General features: G+C 34.5%; 1 protein-coding gene across 1 annotated transcript; it reads right to left on the bottom strand.

Moving 5' to 3' along the window:
• Positions 1-1475: 1475 nt before the first annotated feature.
• Positions 1476-3997, bottom strand: LOC145102375 (uncharacterized). The gene is made up of 7 exons (XM_079039762.1): positions 3572-3997; positions 2951-3091; positions 2673-2786; positions 2353-2526; positions 2149-2264; positions 1957-2047; positions 1476-1820 (listed from the first exon to the last, which is right to left on the bottom strand). Exons 1-7 carry the CDS (start codon positions 3938-3940, stop codon positions 1815-1817), a joined length of 1011 nt encoding a protein of 336 aa, XP_078895888.1. The 5' UTR covers positions 3941-3997; the 3' UTR covers positions 1476-1814.
• Positions 3998-22548: the final 18551 nt, after the last annotated feature.

Below are 22548 nucleotides of genomic sequence, written 5' to 3'. Positions count from 1 at the left end.
TTAAAAACATAGAAAAATATAGAAACCGGTTCACCCGGCGGTCGAACCGGTTGAACCGATAACCGGTCACCATACCGGTTCAACTAAAAAACCGGTTTTTAAAACATTGTAATCAATACAATCAAATTAAAAAATCGGTCAATTAGTATCATTAAAATTTCAAAAACTATATCATCTTTTTGAATTTCAAATTTTTATTAATAATTAATAATGTTAATTTTAAGAAACTTAAAAATATTTAAATTTAAATGTAAATCATAGAAAAAGACGTGTTATTTTTAAAGAGTAAGAAAAAAAATTAAAAATTATAAGAAAATGACAAATGACATACAAACTATTGTTTTATTACTATAAGAAAAAAGAAAATACTTTTTTTCCTTTATTATAGGATTGTACTTTCAAATTATTTTTTGTTATATTTTAATTCTTTGACCAATTATAACAATAAGAACTGAATTATGATAAAATGACTCTAGTTTACTAATTTATGCAAACAATGCTCTATTTTTTTTTACCAAATTTGCGACCATTTTTTATTTTTACCAATTGATGCTACTCGTATGAAATGCAACCATATTTCAGCAGACCTGTAAAATATTGCATTTTTTATCAGAAAATAGAACCTCATTACATATTATAAATATATATAAAAAGCAATCCTTGGTATGTTAGATACAGCTAAAAGTATCCATTTAAATGCACAATGTACATTCGCAAAACGGAGGAAGTTTAAGTTTAATACTTCGAACTTTTTTATAATTTGTCGTTTGTAACCCCTACTTGGTATAATATGTCGATTGCAACCCTTTATTTTGTAGAATGATATTTTCTATCCCTTTATTTCTTAAAATATAACTTTCATCCCCTCCATCTTCAACTTTGTAAATATCATTTTCACCCGTTCACCTTAAACTTTTTAAAATTTCACTTTCACCCTTTTATTTTCAAATCTTTTATCGGTAATGAAGAATGTATAGGCATATCAACGTACAACTTTAATCTCTTAATTTTGCATAATCCATTATTTACGACTCTTTTATTTTGTAAAATAATTTTTTATTCCTTAACTTTTTAAAATATCACTTTTAACTATTTTAGTTTTAACTTTGTAAAATATTATTTTCATACTACTTTAGTTTTAACTTTGTAAAATATTAAAGTACAATTGTATCCCCTCCACCACAAAGTTTGTATAAAAAATATCATTTTTGCCCATTCATTTTTTAAACTTTCGTGTTCGATTTTTCCTTTTCTACTTTGTAAAATCCATTTTTCACCCTCACTTTTTTAGACACGCTCCTAATACGCAACAACACATAAAAACCCGCCGCAAAACACAAGCCCAAATGCTAGTTTCGTATAAAAAATAAACAAAGTTGTTGCACTATGTGCATTTAACCCGTTCATACTTTTGTATATTCGTATATATTTTTTAAATAAAATGTTGTCAACGACATACTTATACTATAAGTATATAGCAAAGTACAAAAATTATCCCTATAATACGAAAAATTATGTCTCTCGTCCCAAAAGAATTTACTTACAGAGATCGTACACACCATTTTTGGTCGATAAATCGTCTAACTTAATGGTATAATCATTAAATCCTATATTTATCATATTTACTCATACAATATAAACATTCTAAATATAATCATTCTATGATTCTATCTTTTACAACAAGGATTACATGTAAAGCTTAGCCACGCATCCTTTAAACAATTATTTCCAAAAAACAACATACAATCAATGATTATTGTTTCTTTGATCATCCACCCCCCATCCGCCTGCTGAGTTTTGCAAATTCTTCATAACTATTCCTGTCATTTATAAATATCTTTTATCTTTGCATATCTCATATAATAAAAATCACTTCGTTACATTATCCTATAAAAAAAAAATCAGTTTATTGCATAAACACATAATTAACGAATTAACCCATTGTAATATATATACCTCCGACTCCGAGATGTTTGTTGATGAAGAAGTCGTGTCTATGTCTCCTTGTGTATCTGAAATCCGTGCTTCCGATTTCTCATTGGAGTATCTAAAAAAAAGTCAATATATCAAATTGTGCATTATCTAGTTGTAATGTACAATGGAATGATGCACAATTAAATATAGAGATAGAAAATTAGAGATACTTACGTGGAAAGTATCGTTACCCACACAAGCTCAACACAATCCACCCAAAGAAGTCTTTGCTCAATAGGAACTACACCATATGTTATTAAATGTGCAAATGGCCATAGCTTCCATCCCGCCTTATATCAAATCAAGAAACTAAATAAATAATATAATAGAAATAGAATACATGTAAATAACTGTAAGTATGTTGTATTATATGCTTACTGTTAACATGGGGAAGAATGTTGCTTTGAGTTCATTTGATATATTGGTGGGGGACTCAAATCGTAATAATCCCAAAACCACAAAATAGATGCTGTTCCAAATTGCTGACCATACTGTTTGGTCAAACGCAATTTTTGCTGGAACTACCCACCAGTCTTTCCAAGGGATAAGAGCCTAGAAACAACGTAACAAAATTTTAATCGAGTAGTGTGGTTATAAATAATTGGGTAATTTTCAGGAAAAATGGAATTAGGATGCTATAATAAACAAATGAATGAAAGTATATTGTTATTATTAATTTGAATAAAATGTATCGTTACCTCGCATATTTGGTAATAGAAATGGGAAAGAGATCCATGGAGAGTGAATCCCACAAGCCCTGATCGAAACAACCGAGTCCTGTCGAACTCAAATAGAGGCTTCCCTTCGTAACACTACAAATTCATTTAAAAGAAAAAGATAAAATTAGTTTACTCTTTTTACAAATATAGGAAATGTACTTAACTTTGCTTAAAAAAAACATTTAAATGTTGAAAGTGGAAAAAAGAACATATCGAAAAGCTAAATTCAGCAAGAAATTTGGGAATAAAGAAGTTACTTGTGCAATCCAATCGCCTATAGAGTAAACAATACCACTTATCATCATCTTAGCCAAAACAGGATTTTCTTTAAGAGCTTCTTCATAAGCAATCCAATTGTGCTCAGGAGCATATCTTAGTATCTCATAAAGGGTCCATCCCTATATCAAATGAGTAAAACAAGATAATTCATACATTAGAACTCAGAAAATCTTAAATTACATAGCTACCCCTAGCTTTAAGTAGTTTATTATATGATCGTGATACATATTCTTTAGGTTTCAAGAATAAGTACTCATCATTACACCACCAAAATGGATTTTAACAGAGTAATTCTGCCATATAAGTGAAGAAATTCTACCATATTGGATGCCACTGTGGACACCAAGAAGGATTCAATGGTAGTTTTTCGGTTGAAATTACACCCAGATGATGTAATGAGAACACATAAAATTGTCCGAGGTATATTGATTACAAATTAAAGATAAGTTGCCTAAAAAGAAAATTAGGTATGATTGGTTGTCGTGACATTAACCAAACAAATTATCTCCAAATTTATATACAGAAGTGAGAAATTACACGAAATTGCACGCATCCAACACAACTAATTAGAAGTAAGTGAAGCTCAAATCAAAACTCACATGCCAATACTCATGATCGATGGTGAGCAGCCTAGTGACAGCAAGAGTACCAAAACCAAGAACAATAGAAGCATTAACTGCTTTACCCATAAATCTATCAATTTCTTCCGACCCATCTCGAACAACAAATTCCTTGTCTCCCCCTTCCAATCCATTTCCACTTTGTTCGTCTTGTTTGAGATCGGAGATGCTAATCTTTTCCGTAACCACTTCCCTGTCCTCTGCGATGGATTTGATCAGTACCTGACTGTTTCTTGATTGAGTGAAACATTTAGATGAAGAGAAGGATAAGGGGGTTGAAATTGAGATGGGTCTTTTCGGTGGAGAGAGTTTGCAGGTTGAGAAGACGTAATTGCTGATGGAAGCCATGGCTGAGGGTTGTTTGATCAATATGAAGTTTTGGTTTTTGCCCTTGATCAGGAAATTGGCTATTTTTATATTTTATGCTGAATTGCAAAAGTAGTCCTTTAAGTTTTTGGGGTTTGGGCATTGCAACGTGGGATTAGAATTATCTTTACATTTTCCTCTCCTCGTCGACACACAAATCACAAGTACAACCAAAGTATGACTTTAAACAAAGAATATAAGTTTGACTTTGCAATCTTCTTTTCCCACGAAGTTTATGCCAAAAAAAATTTCTCTCAATCCGTTGTGACGAATTTTAAATAAGAAAAATGATAAATCAGAATAAAACTAAAGGAACGTTACACAATTTTATTATTGTGAGAAAACACATGTTACATTAACGAGACTGTTGTTTAAAAGATGTTTTTGTAGTTTGATTTGTGTAATAAGATAGTGTTGGCGAATTGTCTCGCACTAATGGGGATAGTTTGCGTGTTTTGGTGTTTTGGTCCGGATATTGATAGCTTGGACTTGGAGTGTTGTCCAAGTCTTGGAGTGTTGCACAACTTTTCCTAGTTTTCTTGAGCAAGAAGGGAATGTTATATAAGGAAAGTCTTAGATGTTTACCGATTATATTCCTAGTCATATGCTGATATGTTTGTTCGGTATATATATGTTTAATAGGATCCTGTAAACATGTATTGGAGTTTTGGGTTATAAGTTTCTGTTGGAAAATATTTGTATGTGATTGTCACTTAAAATAAGTTGAGTCCTTTTATATATCTCTCTAACAAACATTATCAGAGTGTTTCAGGTTGGAAAGATATTGAAGATTCAACAAGTGTTTGAAGAATCAGATGTTGGAGCACTTGAAGTGAACATGGAGCACTTGTTGTACACATGGAGCACTTGATATTGACATGGAGCTCTTGCTGAACATGGAACACTTGAAGAAGGCAAGTTGGATCATCATGATCTCAGATGACACATCTGGATCATATGTGGAGCATCAAGACGTTGATGGATCATTTGGAATATTAATGACTCATCAGAAACATTGGTGGCTCATCCACAACTCTATGGCTTAACATGAATACTTGGTGGCTCAACTCAAGTCAATGGATCAACATGATCACATTGATGGCTCAACAAGACTGCACATGGCACATCATGTACAATGAAGGCACATCCAAATGCTCAAAGAAACATGAATTTCGTCCATTTAATAACACTTCTAAAAGTTGATGACATATAAAAAGACAATTGAGCAACATGATGCTCATGTCGTTCATCATATTTTCCATGTTGATCATGAAGGTTCAAGAATTATGAAGACTCATAACTTGGATGGAACCCTAACAGAATACTAACGGAATTGGAATATTCCATCCACTCTCCGTTAAGTAAGGCAAAGGTGTCAACTGATGACTAAGTCATAACGACGTGTCAACACCTGATTGGTCAAGATGTCATGGGCTTTTCCAAAGCCTATAAATAGGCCCCTTGGGGTCCATTATAAATTTGCTCTTTCTTGCTCTTTTTACGTCAAAAATTTATCGCCTCCCATGGCATGGAACTTCTTCGCCACGTCGTGGTTCCTGCATTTTTAGAATTTATGTTCTAATTTCTTATTTTACCCCCTCTCTACCTTCCTAAACCACACTTATTGATCCTTTCTCCTCCTAAATTTTATATCACCATCTTTAAACATAAAGACATAATTTATACTTTCAACAAAGATTCAATTTACAATTTATAGTAAATGACCAAAATGTCCTTATTAACCATAAATTTCTTAATAGTATTTATACATTATAATTATTACACACATATAGATATACATTATTCTGAACCTACTTAATCAAATTAGGACATTACAACAATTGTATGAAAGGCTAGGATTTGACTCTGACACTTGTATGTAAAACTATGATTTGGCCCCTCACATTGCAAGGAACAACCATGATTTGGCCCATGACAGGAAGTGATTGTAAGACTATGATTTGGCCCATAGCATTCACTTGAGGTTTTCATAGACCCATGGTTTTAGTATGTTGTGTGGTATTTTGGGGAACTCACTCAGCTTTGTGCTTATGGTTTTATGTTTAAAAATTTTAGGTACTTTTAGTTCTAAGGGGAAAAGTTCGACTTGATTGCACTGCATCCTCCTAGAGTTCTCTGTACTATCTATTTTATGACTTTACTTTGATGGTTTGAGAATACATTATACTCTGAATATCTTTTGAATGATTGAATGAATGGTTTTTTTATAGCTTATTTTATTTCCTTATTTTTATTAGTTTATTTTAGATTTTTAGCTCTTTTAATTAGTATTGCATTGTATATTCTTTATTTTCTTTATCATGGATCGCATCGGGGACTTTTTATTTTGCATGATGAATTTTGCAGGGTTTTGGAGCTCATTGCGGTTGCGGTTTGACTGGAGTTAGGCTTAGTGGGCTTTTCGATGCATTATTGGGCTTGTCGGATCCACCAAAGGAGATTCGGGCTTAAAAAGATAAAGGCTTGGATGAAGTGGGCTTGTGAAGATGGATCATGAATAATTAATTTGGGCTTGGAGCATCCATATTTAAAGCTAAAAAATGATTGGTTAATTTGAATCATGTGGGATATGGAGGGGACCAAGGGAATCTTTGGTAGTGGAAGGGTGCAGTGGAGGAATGAAGGACCAATAGCATTACAGCAGCATTTGCGCGGGTGGAATTTTCGTCGCACGGGTACCCGTGCAACTGCCCAGTTTGGGCATTTTGGTCATTTGGCACACCATAACCTTGAGGGGTCACATCTAGCAGCCACAACTTCGATTTTACACCATTGGAGAGCTGAAGAAGGCGATTTTGGAGCTTGAAACTCATTTCTTTTCATATTTCCAAGTCATTGGTAGTTTCTTTATGCAGTTAGACTTTTGTGATTGTTATTTTGTTGCCATGAGTGGCTAATTTCTCTATATTGGTTAACTTTGGTTAAAACCTTTGAATGTTTGTGGGTCTTTGAAGGATTCATGCTAGATTATCAATTATCTTATGTTTATGGTTCTAAATCATATATCTTATGCTTGTTTAATGCTTTGATCATGAGCTTGGCACTTGAATGAGCTATTGTTAGTTTATTTCTTTGGTTTTGCATTGAATCATTAAATTAACTTAGAACAAGGGCTTTATGATGGTAAAAATCATCTCTAGTTTATGAATCGTAGCTCCTTTATGGATGTGTAAGCATTGACATCCTCTAGGAATTGGGGATTCCTTCTTTATTAAGGCTAATTAAGTTCTTGGGTTGAATTGCTTCAATTAAACCCTTGATCTTGATTAAGAAGGTGTGTTGTGGGCTTCCCCAACCTCCATACTACCTAAGAGGAATCTTGGCAAATCATGTTTCATGATTGTTATAACCAATTTGGGATGAATGATAAGCTTCGTTTTGAATCCTAATGATAAACACACAAATGTTCATTGTGTTGAATTGCCTTAGTTAACCAACTATCTCCAATATTTGAGCATCTCACTATCTTGCTTAATTGAAAGTTTTTAGTTATTCAAGTCTTTTAGTTTTCAAGCAATCATAACACCCCCCCCCCCTTTTTAGTTTAATTATAGTTAGTTAGTTTATTTACAATAGTTCTTTTAGATTACATTAGTGATTGAATACAACCATTTCCCCGAGGATCGATACCCCTTTTTACCATTATACTACATTTTATTTGCAAACAAAGGGTGTAATTTGCTTGGTGGACTTGACATCCCACCAAGTTTTGGCGCCGTTGCCGGGGAAATTGGTTATTGTTATTTGATTGTTTATGCCTAGGTCTACAAGAACTGGCGAACTACTCTACAATCCGGAAATTGAAAAAGAAGTAAAAAGGTTGAAAAAGTTAGCCAAACAAGCAAAGCAACAACAACTCGTTCAAGCTTCTTCCTCTTCTCCACTAATCAACATAGAAGACCAAGTTCATACTTCAAGTGATACCGACACCGAACCGAGTTCTCCAATTGTTGGTCATTTCTTTGAAGACATTCCGTTTGAAAACTACATAGCCATGAATCACACTCCACCTCACAATCCCAACCCAAACCCAAACAATCAAGATGCCAATACCCCACCCCAACAACCAAGAGAACAACAACAACAAAAACCTATCATTGATATGCCACCTTGGAATCAAACCCCTCCTCAAAACCAACCCAACTATCAACCACCACAACCACAAAACCAACACTTTCATCAAAACAACCAACCTCAAAACAATGCTTTCCAAGTTCAACAAGTACATTAACCAAATCAACCCAATTACCAACCCCCTCCAATGTACCAAAACCCGATGTACCCACAACAACAACCTCCTTACAACCAATACCCTAACTACCAACCTTATCCACCACCAATCTACAATCCCCAACAATACCCATATCCACCTTACCAACAACCACCCAATTACATGCAACAATATCCCAATCCCAATCACCCCTTTCCACCCAATCCCCCTCAAGAGTTGACACTTAGACATATGATAGAGATGGATGTCACTCATACACCTCTTGCTATTGTTTATTTCGCAAACCGCCGAGGAATTGAATTGAAGTCAAGTTTCATACATCAACTTACCAAGTTCCATGGTTTGGATATAGAAGACCCTCAAAATCATTTGAATTCATTTCATATGATATGTGTTAGTATGTTGCCCTAAAATGTGACATTGGATTATTTCAAGCTAATCGCCTTCCCGCTCACCTTGGAAGATAAAGCTAGAGAGTGGTTATTCAACTTACCACTGGGATCTATTCACATATGGGAAGAGTTACTCAAAGCCTTTAATAGCAAGTTCTATCCCACCTCCCAGATATCAAGTCAAAGAAGTGACATTTTGGGGATTCGTCAAGGGGAGAATGAGACCTTTCATGATTTTTAGGAGCGATTCAACAACGTGTGTATAAGTTGTCCTCAACACAATATACCCGAATAATTACTTCTTCAACAATGTTATGAGGGTATGAACGAAAAGGATCGAAGGATGATTGATGCCTCAAGTGGTGGTGACATCTTCAACAAAACCCCTAAAGAGATACGCTCACTTTTTGGAACCATTTCTCAAAATCAAAGGAACTTTGGGAGTCGAAATGAAATGAAGAGAAATTCTCCGCAAGTGGTTGGTGAAGTTAGCAACACCCAATACTTGGAATCAAAGCTCTTGGATTTGACTAATGTGCTAAGTTAAATGGTGGTGGGAAGTGGTCAAAATTTGATGGTGTGTGGTATTTGTGCAATGACGGGCCATTAAACGGATAAGTGTCCCACTCTTGGAAGTGAACCGGAAGATGTAAATGCAATGGGAGGATATCAAGGCCAACCAAGACCTATAGTATTTCAACCCAAATCGGAGAAATAACCCAAACAACCCATACCCACCAAAGCAAAATCCACCAAACATTTTGATGAGACCCCGACATCTGCAATATCCTTCCCAAAAACTTCCATATCCACAAACTTCTTATAACCCTCCAAATTACCAACAACCTCCACAACAAGGCCAATCAAGTGGTAACCATCAAATGAGCCTTCAAGAACTCGTTACTTCTCTTGCTCAAAGCCAAAGCCATATTCAACAAGAGACCAAGAACACCTTCTCCAACATTTAAGCACAAATCGGAGACTTGGCCACCGCTCTCAACAAGATGGAACAAAGGGGAAAACTCCCATCTCAAATTGAGAAAAACCCCAATGTGAGTGAAATAACCTTACGAAGTGGGAAAACCCTTGGAGAAAGCAACCCCAAAAGAGTTTCAAGAGAAGAAGAAGATGAGGTTATTGTTGTTGAGCCTCCAAAGGTTGAAGCTACTCCAAAGGACCCGATTATGCCAACCAATGATCAAGCCGACTGTTCCAACAAGAACATCAAGCCATTGGTCATACCACCACCTTTCCCATCCTGGTTGGCTTCCTCAAAGAAGCAAGAGGAAGAGAAATAATTTCTTGAGACTTTCCGCAAAGTTCAAATCAACATTTCACTATTGGATGCCATAAAGCAAATTCCGCGCTATGCCAAGTTTATTAAAGATTTGTGCACTAATAAGAGGAAATTTAAGGCGAATGAAAAGATTCAAGTCAATGCAAATGTGTCCGCAGTCACCCAAAAGAAGTTACCACCCAAATGCAGGACCTGGGAATGTTTGCTATTCCTTGCACTATTGGCGATTTGCATGCTGAAAGTGCAATGCTAGATCTTGGAGCCTCGATCAATGTGATGCCATACTCGGTTTTTCAATCTCTCAATGTTGGACCTTTGGAAGAAACCCGAGTGATAATTCAATTAGCGGACAAGTTGAGTGTATTTCCAAGGGGCGTGTTGGAAGATGTATTAGTGCAAGTCAATCAACTATTTCCCGCAGACTTCTATGTCATTGACCTTGAAGAGAAGAACCCTTCCAAGTCTTCCATGATCCTCCTTGGAAGACATTTCATGAATACCGCTCAAATGATAATCGATGTCCATAATTCCCTACTAGAAAAAAGGCCTTTTACGATGCTCATTGCGCGTCGTAAAACGCTCAGACGACGCGCAAATGCGCGTCAAGGAAGGCCCTGTCATAATGAGAGACGACGCGCTTTTGCGCGTCGTCTAACACACATTTACGACGCGCATTTATGACACGCAATGCGTATCATTAAAGCCGCTGTCATGAAAGGCCATGTCATAAATGAAGATGACACACATTTTTGCGTATCGTAATTTTTATTTTTATTTTTTAAAATATTTATAGATTTACTAATTTTCAAATTAAATTTTAATTTCATGTCTCATAATAGAAAATAAAATACCATATACAGAAAATACAATCCATTGCACAAAAGTTAATGTTATACAAAATACAAAATAAAATACAATAAATAAGAAAGATAATTCATTGCACTAAAATGTCAAATACAAATAATCATCGCTAACTATATAACCTAATACTACATTGCTATTAAGGGAAATCATCATAACTCACTGAAGGTCTTGTGCAAATATGTAATCTTGCATGTCTAGAACTACTAGTTGCAAGATCCTGTATAAAAAAAAGGCATGGTAAATAAGTAAATATTTAAATAAAGTATGTCAAACTGGATTTTGTATTAAAAAAAATTGAAAATCACACCTTGACAGCTATTGGCAATGAGGTTTGGAGCTAAAAGATCTGAGAGTGTACAGATAGTAAAAAAGTATATAAAAAAAAGAACCTTCTAGAATTCTGCAAGAAGAAAGTTGAGCATTAGAAGCACTCCCATTCTCATCATTTTGACCATCAAAAACAGCTCCCAAAACATTCCGCACAGCAAGTTGCATGCTTTCTAGTATGGTTAAATTCTGAAATTTGAATTCAAAAAGGTAAAATGGTCATTTTTCTAGATAGAAGGGTAAGATGGTCATTTTTTATAATCAGACCCGAGAAGGCAGTAGGGAAAGAAGAGGGCTCTGAATGATCATACTCATTATGTATGTAACCTTAGTAATGACAATAAGAGGTTTGAAAGAAGCAATAAGTCGAACCAATTCCAGCTGTAAATTCCAAGAACTAAAAAAACAAAACAACAAAAGACTTCAGGAAAAACCTTCCATTATCACCATCTAATGATTATAAAAAACCAAAAATGAGCATATTTTCCCCTTTCTGGCCATACTTTTGGGTAGCTGCAGGGTAGTCTCCAGTTGTGAATTTTGGTGAGTCTTGCATGGTTGAACCATAGCCACTTTGCCCTTCTAACATAGAAGGTCCAGATCCTTTGCTACTTGTAGCTGGAACCTGAAAAGATGACATTAAAATTTACTGAAGCATAATCTAATTCAACATTCTTAACTAATAATTTGATTATGAACATTTTAATTTAGGTTGAATGTTTTGGATTCTAGTTTCTCATATCCATCTAATATAATGAATAGGTGTGGATTCAATATAGGAGCACAAGAACCAAAATAAGTCAACAACACATTCAGAAAGGAAAAAGATGTTCTAACTTGATAATAATTACAAGTTATGATTACATATCTCATATGAGCCCCTTCGGATGCATCTTTTGTGAGGGATTTGGTCCCCATATGTGAATGGTTTGATCATCACTAGCTGATGCTAGAATTTGATGTCTCCTAGGATTCTAGGTCACACAGTTTACAGTCATTGAATGACCAGAAAGCACCTCAATTGGATCACAACCACTTCGATTCCAGATATACACCTTCTCTCACAATTATCAGAGAATAAACTTAAGGATAATGAGCTGATGAAATTTAGGGATAGTTAGGTAAATTCACAGGTATTTATATATACCTGTGAATTTTCGCTGCCACTGGCAATAAAGGTGCTATTGACCCCACCAAAGCAAGAATGAATGACATATTTATGTTGCCTATGGCCCTTATATCTCAAAAGCTTTTCCCATAACCCTTCAACATCCCACATATGAATCACTTGGCTATTAAGATTAACAATCAAATACTTGTTGTCACAAGATACTGAAAGAGATGTAACTGGGTGTTCTTCAGTGATAACTCTTTCAACATTTGTAGCCACGTTTAGTACCCAAATATCTTTATCTGAAAAAATAGTAATAAAATATTCACCATTTGAAGTAACAACAATATGGGGACCAAAAGTATAGCCATTTCACTTTGAACAAGTACAAAAACATTACAAGAATGTAATTTACTCTAAAAATTATAATACTTAAATTAAAATTAAAACATTTAAGCAAAAAACAAACCTCGAGATCTGTTGAAAGAAGACACCAATATATATAAGCACTATCACGAAGATCTGGATTGTTAGTTTCCACGGTGGCATTATTTAAAACCTATATCGTACGATTTATTACTTTAGACTAAAAAACTCAATTATATTGATTGTTCTATGAAAAGTACTCCTGTCAATCCAAATGTGAAGCATATGCCCAATATGGGTGAAGCTATAAAAAAATGTAAGTTATTCAAGAAAAAAAGCATATTGGAAATACCTGGTAAGGATTCCAACCAGGAAACGGGACCATGCCAGGTGGCACGAGCACGGGCCAGTTGCCAGTCAACACCCCATAAGCTTGAGAAGAGGCAACAGAAGGAGATTGCACATTTGGGTACATAACAGAAGGCATAGTTGATAAAGGTATTGGTGATGCCACCATGCCAGCTGGCTGTGGATGGTGAAATTTACAGGTGACCCCAAACTTACATTGCCCTGTTTTCACATAGTATGAACACTCTTTTTCACCCTGTGACAAAAAAACAAATCATTTTGGGTTAACATAGTGAAGTAATAGGGTCAAATGGATGAAACAGTAAGACTGAATGGGACCGGACAAGCAACCAAACATAGTTTCAAAAAAGATAAAACTTTAGTGTTTTTTTATAACAAAACCAAACAAATCCCAATTGATTACACTAACCTATCCACTTTTTATAATGATCTACACAACAATATTTGATCAACAGAATATGACACAAAGATACATACAATCATGATCCATAAAGAGAGTGTAACCGTGTGCGGTGAAGATTTTGTGTTGTAGCTTAAAGGAATAAATTAAGGTATCGACAAACTTACCAAAAAACAAATTTTATAATATATATTTTTTTATGGATCAACTTGTTTTCATTGATGTTAGGGCCTGATCTTCCATCACGTCAGTTCTAGGCAATTATTTTCCACTTATAGGTTTTGGAGACAACAAAAACAAAAACAGTAATAACTTTATTTATCTCTCGTTATAAGCACGATCACAATCACAAAAAAAACAAACCTCGGGATCATTTTTTTTGGTCCTTCAGTTGGTTTTTTAAGAAAAAGTTTTACAGTTGCAGTTAATAACTGTAACTGAATTTGTGAATGTTCTTCCGGAAAGGTTTCCAGTTAATAACTTTATTTATCTCTCTTTTTCACCCTGTTTGCTGTTAAAAAAAACAATTCTAAATATTAATAAACGAAAACATATTGAATGTGAGTAAATGACCAACTTACCCTTCTGTCTATCTATATATTCCAAAATAATTAAATAAATAAACAAACCTGAAGCATTGATCACAAGTAGCAATGACAACAATTAGAAGGTTTTCATCAACTAAAGCCAAGGGTCCATGTTTCATTTCACCACCAAGTATCCCTTCACTGTGCATAAATGCCACTTCTTTCACCTTCAATGCACACTCAAGAGTTGTTGCCTAGTTATACCCTCTTCCAAACATAAGAAATCAAAGACTTTGCAAGATCTTTCATCTCTTCATCAAGTTTCAACACTTCCTTCACTTTTCCTTAAAAAAGTGATTTTTTAATTAGAATTGTTACATATACATCCTATACAGAGTAATAAAGTAGGAGGTTATTTCCTATAGTTTACCCATAAAAGAAAGGGAAAAAAAACTTACAGGTTCTGCAATATAGACACGTGCCAGGTCCTTCAAAAGGTGAATTGAGAGAAACACATACGTTTACAACATTCATGAGATTAATACTTAACCTCCTTCCCATAATTATTCTTTGCATTTCATTTTACAGTCTGTTAATCAAATTTATATGTAAAAGGGTCATCGATTTGAACTCACATTCCAACACCTTCTTTAAATAAACGACTATAATTTCTAGCAACAATTCAACTTATAAAAAGGAAAGAAAACAACAATCTAGCTTATAAAAGATTAATAAATAGAAGGCCTGAAATTGCTTAAAGCTCAACACCATTAATCGCTAATCAATAAGATAATACTTTGTTTTTTTAACTAGGTACTCCCTTCCGCACACTCCATTAACTAGCATAAATAGTAAAATATTACAAATAGCTTTTAGTAGTCAATGAAACACACACTGATCGGAAAAATAGGAAAAATTAGGGCATACCAAAAGAATGAGAAATCTTTACCTGAGGTTGTTGAAATCTCAGGAGAAGACGATGAAGGCTGAAGTGGTGTATTTGTTGAAAATGAAAAAGGCTATAAGGGTACAATTTGTTTAGGACCTGTAAACAAACACTCATATAGCAAAAAAAAAATTAGGGTTTTCTTATGGAAATATATTAAAGAGGTAAAATGATAGAGATGGGGTGGGAAGGAGAACCCAGAGAATGGAAGAGAGGATAAAAAGGCATGATATCTTTCTTGTGCTTAATGTAAAAAATAGAACCGAGGCTGAGAGAAGAGATACATACCTGGTAAGCACAGCATACCTTTGTGTAACCAAAACAGGAGAATCGAACCCTTCAATCGGATGATGGGCTTCTAAGGAGAAGCGATTTTCGACTGGTGGAAACAAGGAAGAGGATAACACAAGGCGGGGTTTTGTAGAGAGAATGGAGGGAGAAAATGAAGGTCTTTGTCGCATGGTAGCTCTGATTGATGAAGAGATCTCATTCATCATGGCGTGGTGGAGAGGGGAGAAGCAGATCCGAGAAGAGGGAGAATGAGGGAAAGGGGAGAATCGATTGCTAAGATGAAAGATAGAAAGAAGGAAGAAAAGCGGGTTTTCAATAATTTGGGGATTTCATTTCCCCCCTTATCTACTAAACGTGTGTTTCATTAAAATTATTAGACGGCACTTACAGAGGACGCGCATTTAACATACAGCGCCCTCCGTGTTTTTAATTTTTTTCTTGTGACACTAATTTAAGGGCATGCAATAATGCGTGACCTAAATCCTTAAATTTTTTGAAGAGATGACACTTTTTTAATATCACTCTCTTTTGCGTAACATTAATCAACGAATGTCGTGGTTTGCGCGTATTAAAAGGGCCTTTTTCTTGTAGTGATGGGAATATCACCATGGATTTTGATGGAGAGACCAGTCACTTCAACATCTTTAAAGCAATGAGGTGCCCTAGCAATATTTCTCCATTGTATCAGGTCGATGTGATTGAACCAATCACCCAAGAACTATTCTAGTTATCACATTGAGATATTTTGAAGATGGTGCTCAACTTGAGTCTTGATTGTGAAAGTTTGAAGAAAGCATTGGATATGTACATATTGGACTCCGATGTTGAAGAGATTGTGAAGACTTTAGAAGTTAACAATTCCACAAAGAAGGATGTTTCGGAAGTTTCCTTATCTCATTCTCCAAACAAGATGCCCCCTTCCATAATCCAACCACCCACACTTGAATTGAAAGTCTTGCCTAGCCATTTGAAGTACGTTTATCTAGGTCAAGATGAAACTCTTCCAGTGATCATATCTTCTCAATTGAAAGACTTTGAAGAAAAATAATTGATTGAATTCTTGAAAGATCATAAGGAGGCCATGGGTTGGATAATAGCGGACATTAAGGGGATAAGACCTAATGTATGCACTCACAAGATACTCATGGAAGATGATTGTAAGCCTATAAGAGAAGCTCAAAGAAGATTAAATCCACCCATGATGGAAGTTGTCAAGAAAGAGGTAGTCAAGCTACTTGATGCAGACATGATTTACCCGATTTCCGATTCCAAATGGGTTAGTCTGGTGCAAGTGGTTCCTAAGAAAACGAGAATCATGGTTGTTGAGAATAACAAAGGAGTAATGGTACCCATTCGAGTTCAAAATGGATGGAGGGTGTGCATTGATTATAGAAAGTTAAATTCAAGCACACGAAAAGATCATTTTCCTCTTCCTTTCATCCATCAAATGCTCGAGAGATTGGCGGGAAAATCGCATTATTATTGCCTCGATGGATACTCGGGTTTTCATCAAATACTCGTTGCCCCTGAAGATCAAGACAAGGCAACTTTCACATGACCCTTTGGCACGTTTGCCTACAAGCGGATACCATTTGGATTATTCAATGCCCCCGCCACATTCCAAAGATGCATGGTGAGCATTTTCTCCGAGTATGTTAAGATTATAATTGAAGTATTCATGGATGACTTCAAAGTGTATGGCAATTCATTTGATGAATGCTTAGATAACCTTAAGAAGATTTTGAAAAGGTGCATTGAGAAAACGTTGGTGTTAAACTTTGAGAAATGTCACTTCATGATCAATCAAGGCATCATCTTGGGACACATCGTCTCCAAAAAGGAATTGAAGTTGATAAAGCCAAAATTGATGTCATACAAACCCTTCCTTACCCAACATGTGTTAGAGAAGTAAGATCTTTCTTGGTTCATGCGGGATTATATAGAAGATTTATCAAAGATTTCTCGAAGATTACGCAACCGATGTGCCTCCTTCTCCAAAAGGATGTTGATTTTGACTTTAATGTTGCATGCCAAGAAGCCTTAGACAAACTCAAAGACTTGCTCACCTCCACTCCAATAATCCAACCTCCAAATTGGGAGCTTCCATTTGAAATAATGTATGATCCAAGCAATTTTGCAATTAGAGCGGTCTTAGGTCAAAAGGATGGAAAAGCATCACATGTCATCTACTATGCCTCCAAAACCTTGGATAATGCTCAAGCCAATTACTCAACCACCGAGAAGGAACTTCTAGCCATTGTATTCGCCTTGGAGAAATCCCGGCAATGCCTTCTCGGGACAAAAGTGATTGTATACTCCGACCGTGCCGCATTGAAGTATCTCATGACCAAGAAAGATGCCAAGCCACGCACTACTAGAAAAACAGCCTTTTACGATGCTCATTGCGCATCGTAAAAGGCTCAGACGACACGCAAATGCACGTCAAGGAAGGCCCTATCATAAAGAGAGACGACGCGCACTTACGACGCTCATTTACGACGCGCAATTACGACACGCGTTTACGACACGCAATGTGTATCAAGGAAGGCCCTGTCATAAAGGAAGACGTCACGCATTTGTGTGTCGTAACCTTACGACGCGCGTGTTAATGACACGCAATGCATATCAAGAAAGCCCCTGTCAAGAAAGGCCATGTCATAAATGAAGACGACACACATTTTTGCGTATCATAATTTTAAATGTTTAAAAAATATATTATTTATAGATTTACTAGTTTTCAAATTAAATTTGTATTTAATGTGTCATAATAAAAATTAAAATACCATATACAAAAAATAAAATACATTGCATAAAATTTAATGTCATACAAATAATAAATGAAAGTACATTGCTATTTCTTCTATTTATCGCTATGCTATTCGATGAAATTTCAATGTGACATTAAAGTAATCTCTCCAATGTGACATAAGAGACAATTTGATTACATACAACTTGAAAAATGTGAGCATCCGACCTCAAAATTTTCTATCTTTGCAAAAATCTTGTTACGCACTCCCCGTGTGCTAATAACCTACAATTTTCCATAAAACTTACAACTTAAATGAGTATATGATAAGAAACATCTAATGGAATCACAAAAGACAAACTTCACCTCCTTATCTTTATCAGTGAGAGTTGGCAGCTCAATACATATTTGGGATACATGCAAGGTGAATAACGAACCAGATAAAGTAACAGAATTCTTTATCAAACAAACAACATCCTCTCCTTTCACCTCATTTACTTGTGTATTAATAAATCAAAATTTGATAATTTGCAAATCATCCGTGGTTATAATTTTTCCTTACCTCCAATTACTTATAAGTTAATAGTTGACTGAAAAAAAAAAAACAAATGATTAGACATTATATAAAGTAGAAAGTTATAAGATTGTATATTTGTGCCTTATAAAAAATTGTTTAAAAATTTATATAGAAGGAAATGTAGCTTATTATTATATGTACTTGAAACACCAAGCAAGGAAATTAGGAAACAACATAGCTAAGAAGCTTTACCAGTTCAACTTGACTAGTGATGCGATTCTCAAGCTCTTCCATGACCTTACTTAGCACAGATTCTACAAGCTGCACAAGCAGAATAATATCATAACAAACATGAGAAATTAGTTGTTGTTGTGACACAAACTTGCAAAACACCAAATTACACTTACCATGGGAACCTCATCAGGTTTCAACCAACCTAATTAGACACTCCACCACCTTCAAATTAAAAATATCGACATTTATTTACTTTTATTCCCTTTCATTTTGCAAATTGAGGAACATTTATTTATTTAAAAAATATTAATAACTTATTGCTTTATACGCTCCAGAAGAGGCTATTAACTGACATCCATCAATCTCCATTGTTATCTGGCATAGATTGGAAGCAAGAAGCAAACTGAAGAGAAGGAGTTATAAACAAAAATTATGACATTTATTTAGTCTCAATTTATTTTCTAAACTTAGTAATAAATGAGAATAAAAAGAGACAAACCTTTGTTCATCTTCACCTTTCAACTAAAACCATATACCTTAACTTAGTAATAAATGAGAAATAAAATGGATGAATACTGAAAATTGTTTGTTGGAATGTAAGGGTAATATATATGATCATTTAGTTTCATTTAGAAGGTTTATTCAGTCCAGGAATAAAAAGTAGTTTATATATGCAACACTTTATCCAGATATGCAACATTAAGTCACTGTACACATACAGAACCTAAAAAAAGATAAACTTTTTAATAAAAAGAAAAGGAGAATGAAAAAAGATAAGGAATTAAGAGACTACTGACCTCAAGATATACAACATATACAAATTCTAGACCTTCTTTGGTTGCAGAAACAAGCTTCTTCCCCTCAAACTCCTTCTACTGACCATCCTGCTTCTGTTTCTCATCTTCACTCTCATCAAGTTTTAGATCTCAATTGCCACTGTTCCACTCGCAGTTGCTGTAAAATGTATCCCATCTCTGTCATCATGAACACAATTATCAGACAATATATCAAGTGTTTGTATTTAATAAGCTATGTAATACGACCTAATAAGCTATGCAACACAAATTTGTTAAAAGTTGGGACTTAATGGGGACAATCTCATTTTTCTTGCTTTTTTCTATTAAGTTGTTCTTTTTGTATTAAATAATAACAAAATACCCATATATTAGGTCATGTTCCTATGAAGTCCTTAAGATAACATAAGAAGTAGCAACATACTTGTCTAAACATACACTAATAAATGAAATGATAAACTACAATTTAGGAACAAATAAAGCATATATACTTACAGAAAGCTGGTTGTCAACCAGTCAGGTCGTTGTTGAAGTAAACCAAGAGCATGTATCCACTGTTGTTCCAGCATGCATAACCTTATCCTAAAAGACATATATGCGAAACGGCTATATAAGGATCTTTCACAGGTAGTAGACTTGAACAAGCTATGATATAATATCACTTAAGCAACAATCCCTCGTTTACCAAACTTGGTTGCACTTCCATGACTCAAATGTTGACACAACTGATTTATACATATCCAAGATCAAGTCATTGGCCTTATCTCCAATGGCATTAATAGCAACCTGATGAAAAAATTGCTCAACTAGTAAGTTATTTTACATATTTACAACCACATTTTTAAAGATAAATGAAAAAAAATTAAAAAAAAATACCTGGAGGCCATATTTGTCGGATTGAACAATCATGTTAGATAAGCTTCCCATATCTGTAACTTGGAGGTCATCATTCCAAGGCTCATCAACATATGGCTACAAGAAACATGAAAGAAATGTTATCATATAAATAATATTGATTTAATAATAATAAGTTAGAAAACAAAGAAAAAAAATAAAATTTATTTACACCTTGTGTAAAAGTGCACTGTTAGATCCTAAGGATCCATCAAAAAAGGCTTTAACACCACCTAAGAATATCCACTAGCTCAGCCTACGTCTTGTTTTTTGTATTATATCCTAAAAAGAAAACAAGAACATCAAATTTAATGTTAACATTTAATTCATTAGAAAACATAAACATAGAAAAATTATCATGAAGTAGTTAGTAGTCAAGTAAAGTCATACAAGCAAAATGACCATGTTGGCATTGGAAAGAAAAGGCAAACCCTAATCATCATTCTTCCTGATAAATCAACCCATTTGTAAACATATGAAATTCACAAGAAAGTCAACACTTTATAAACATCTGAAATTAACAAGAAAGTCATCATTCTTCCTGATAAATCAGCCCATTTGTAAACATTTGACTGGATAAATTTGATCATCTAAAAATAGGAAAAAATTGTTTAAAACAAATCATTTCAACATCATGCTGCAAAACCAGGATATAACTTTATAAACCTACCTCGATAGAAACATAAAAAGAAATTGGAATATTTGGCAAATACAGTGTAATAAGGGTAAAGATACTTAAAATAAAAACCTGAAAGAAATATACCATAACTAGTAAAGGTAAATACAAAAAAAGAAACATCAGAACATAATTCCTCTCACATCAGCAAGCAAAACAATACCACAAATCTGTTGCTTGGATTGAACTGTTGGGAGTCACCATTAACCCAAAGCATTAAGTAGTGATACTTGTTGTTTACAAATACAACACTGCAAAGTTTTGTGGAGAAAATTATTACAAGCAAGGAAAATAAAAATAAATAAATAAATAAATAACAAAAATTAGTCACTTACCTGCCTATGGCCCCAATTAAACACAAGGAGAGAAGAACACCAAAATGTGTAGCTATTACTTTGTCAAGTTTCCTCTCCAGTGTACTCCTCTTGGAATGAACATTCATGGAATTCATCATTACCTGGCATTAAAAGTAGATTTTTAATATGAAAGAGTAGGGGTAATAATGGAAATTTGAACCTAGAGAAAGATTCAAAACCTCTGTCTCGTGTCCAGTAAATATTACAGTTCCAACAATGTACTCTGCGTTACGTAGACTGCATCCCTGCAATGCAATAAATAAAAATAAGAATAATTGGAAAACAAAATACATAAATATTCGATCTCAAAAAAAAGATGTAAACCTTTAATTTCTGAGGCTTTCTCAGGAGTCAAATAATCCCATGTCTTCTCCAAAGCTTTACTGATCTTAAGATTTGTTTTACAATCAAGATTTGCAACCTGATACATAAAAGAATAAAAAAGATAAAGATAACCTATATGGTTTCATGTATCATGTATCATATAACATAAACTTGATATTAAGAGAGAGACCTCAATATAGCAGACACCATCAGTGTTTGTACTTGCAAATCAGTTGGAAAGAAGGTGTCCTGCTTCACCTACAACAACATAAACATTCAAATTTGCATCAATTCCAATACGAAATGTGAGAAAAATATGACTTCTCAGTATGTAGATCCCCTTTGGTAAAAAGTTAGTAAATGTATGAAATGAGTTACCTATTCATAGAGCCCCTTTGGTAAAAAGGTGGCAACATTATACTTTGCTACTGTTGAAAATGAAGGGTCATTTTTGGTACATGTGCACTTACAATATAAAGAATGATAAAACGTTAATAACAAGATTAACAAAGTGACAAAAAGGAACATGAAAGATGCACTTACAATGGGATTAGGGGTATCATCTTGCTTACACATGACCAATGGGACCCAGTGTCAAGACCCACTACCATTTAGGCTGACCATTTTGAATAGAATGATAGAAAGACTATCCCCCAAATCGATCATTCCATGGTGCATGCAAACCAACATAAACAGCTCAATCATGAAAAAACTTCTTCAGACCCAGAAAACAACATAGTGTGTAGAGAATGCATTGAGTAGAAGCACTAGACACTTACCTATTGCTTCTTCATGTTTGTCCAAAATGATCTTTTCCTGTTGGCATCTATTAAAAGCTACATGAGAAAAAAGATGATTTTGTAAAAACAAAAAAAATATTGAAATTGTGAAGTTACCTAAATGCCCC

This window comes from Lactuca serriola, chromosome 4, assembly GCF_051521515.1.
Source record: "Lactuca serriola cultivar US96UC23 chromosome 4, Lser_US96UC23_V15, whole genome shotgun sequence".
NCBI classification, from domain to species: Eukaryota; Viridiplantae; Streptophyta; class Magnoliopsida; order Asterales; family Asteraceae; genus Lactuca; species Lactuca serriola.
This window is presented reverse-complemented; position numbering and strand designations above follow the sequence as displayed.

What these genes read in the sequence shown, in the direction of transcription:
- LOC145102375 (XM_079039762.1), bottom strand. Translation starts at nt 3,940, where the DNA reads ATGGCTTCCATCAGCAATTACGTCTTCTCAACCTGCAAACTCTCTCCA. An exon ending in TAGGCGATTGGATTGCACAA is followed by an intron (nt 2,787 to 2,950) that starts GTAACTTCTTTA and finishes ATGAATTTGTAG; the next exon opens with TGTTACGAAGGGAAGCCTCT. An exon ending in TGGGTAACGATACTTTCCAC is followed by an intron (nt 2,048 to 2,148) that starts GTAAGTATCTCT and finishes ACTTTTTTTTAG; the next exon opens with ATACTCCAATGAGAAATCGG.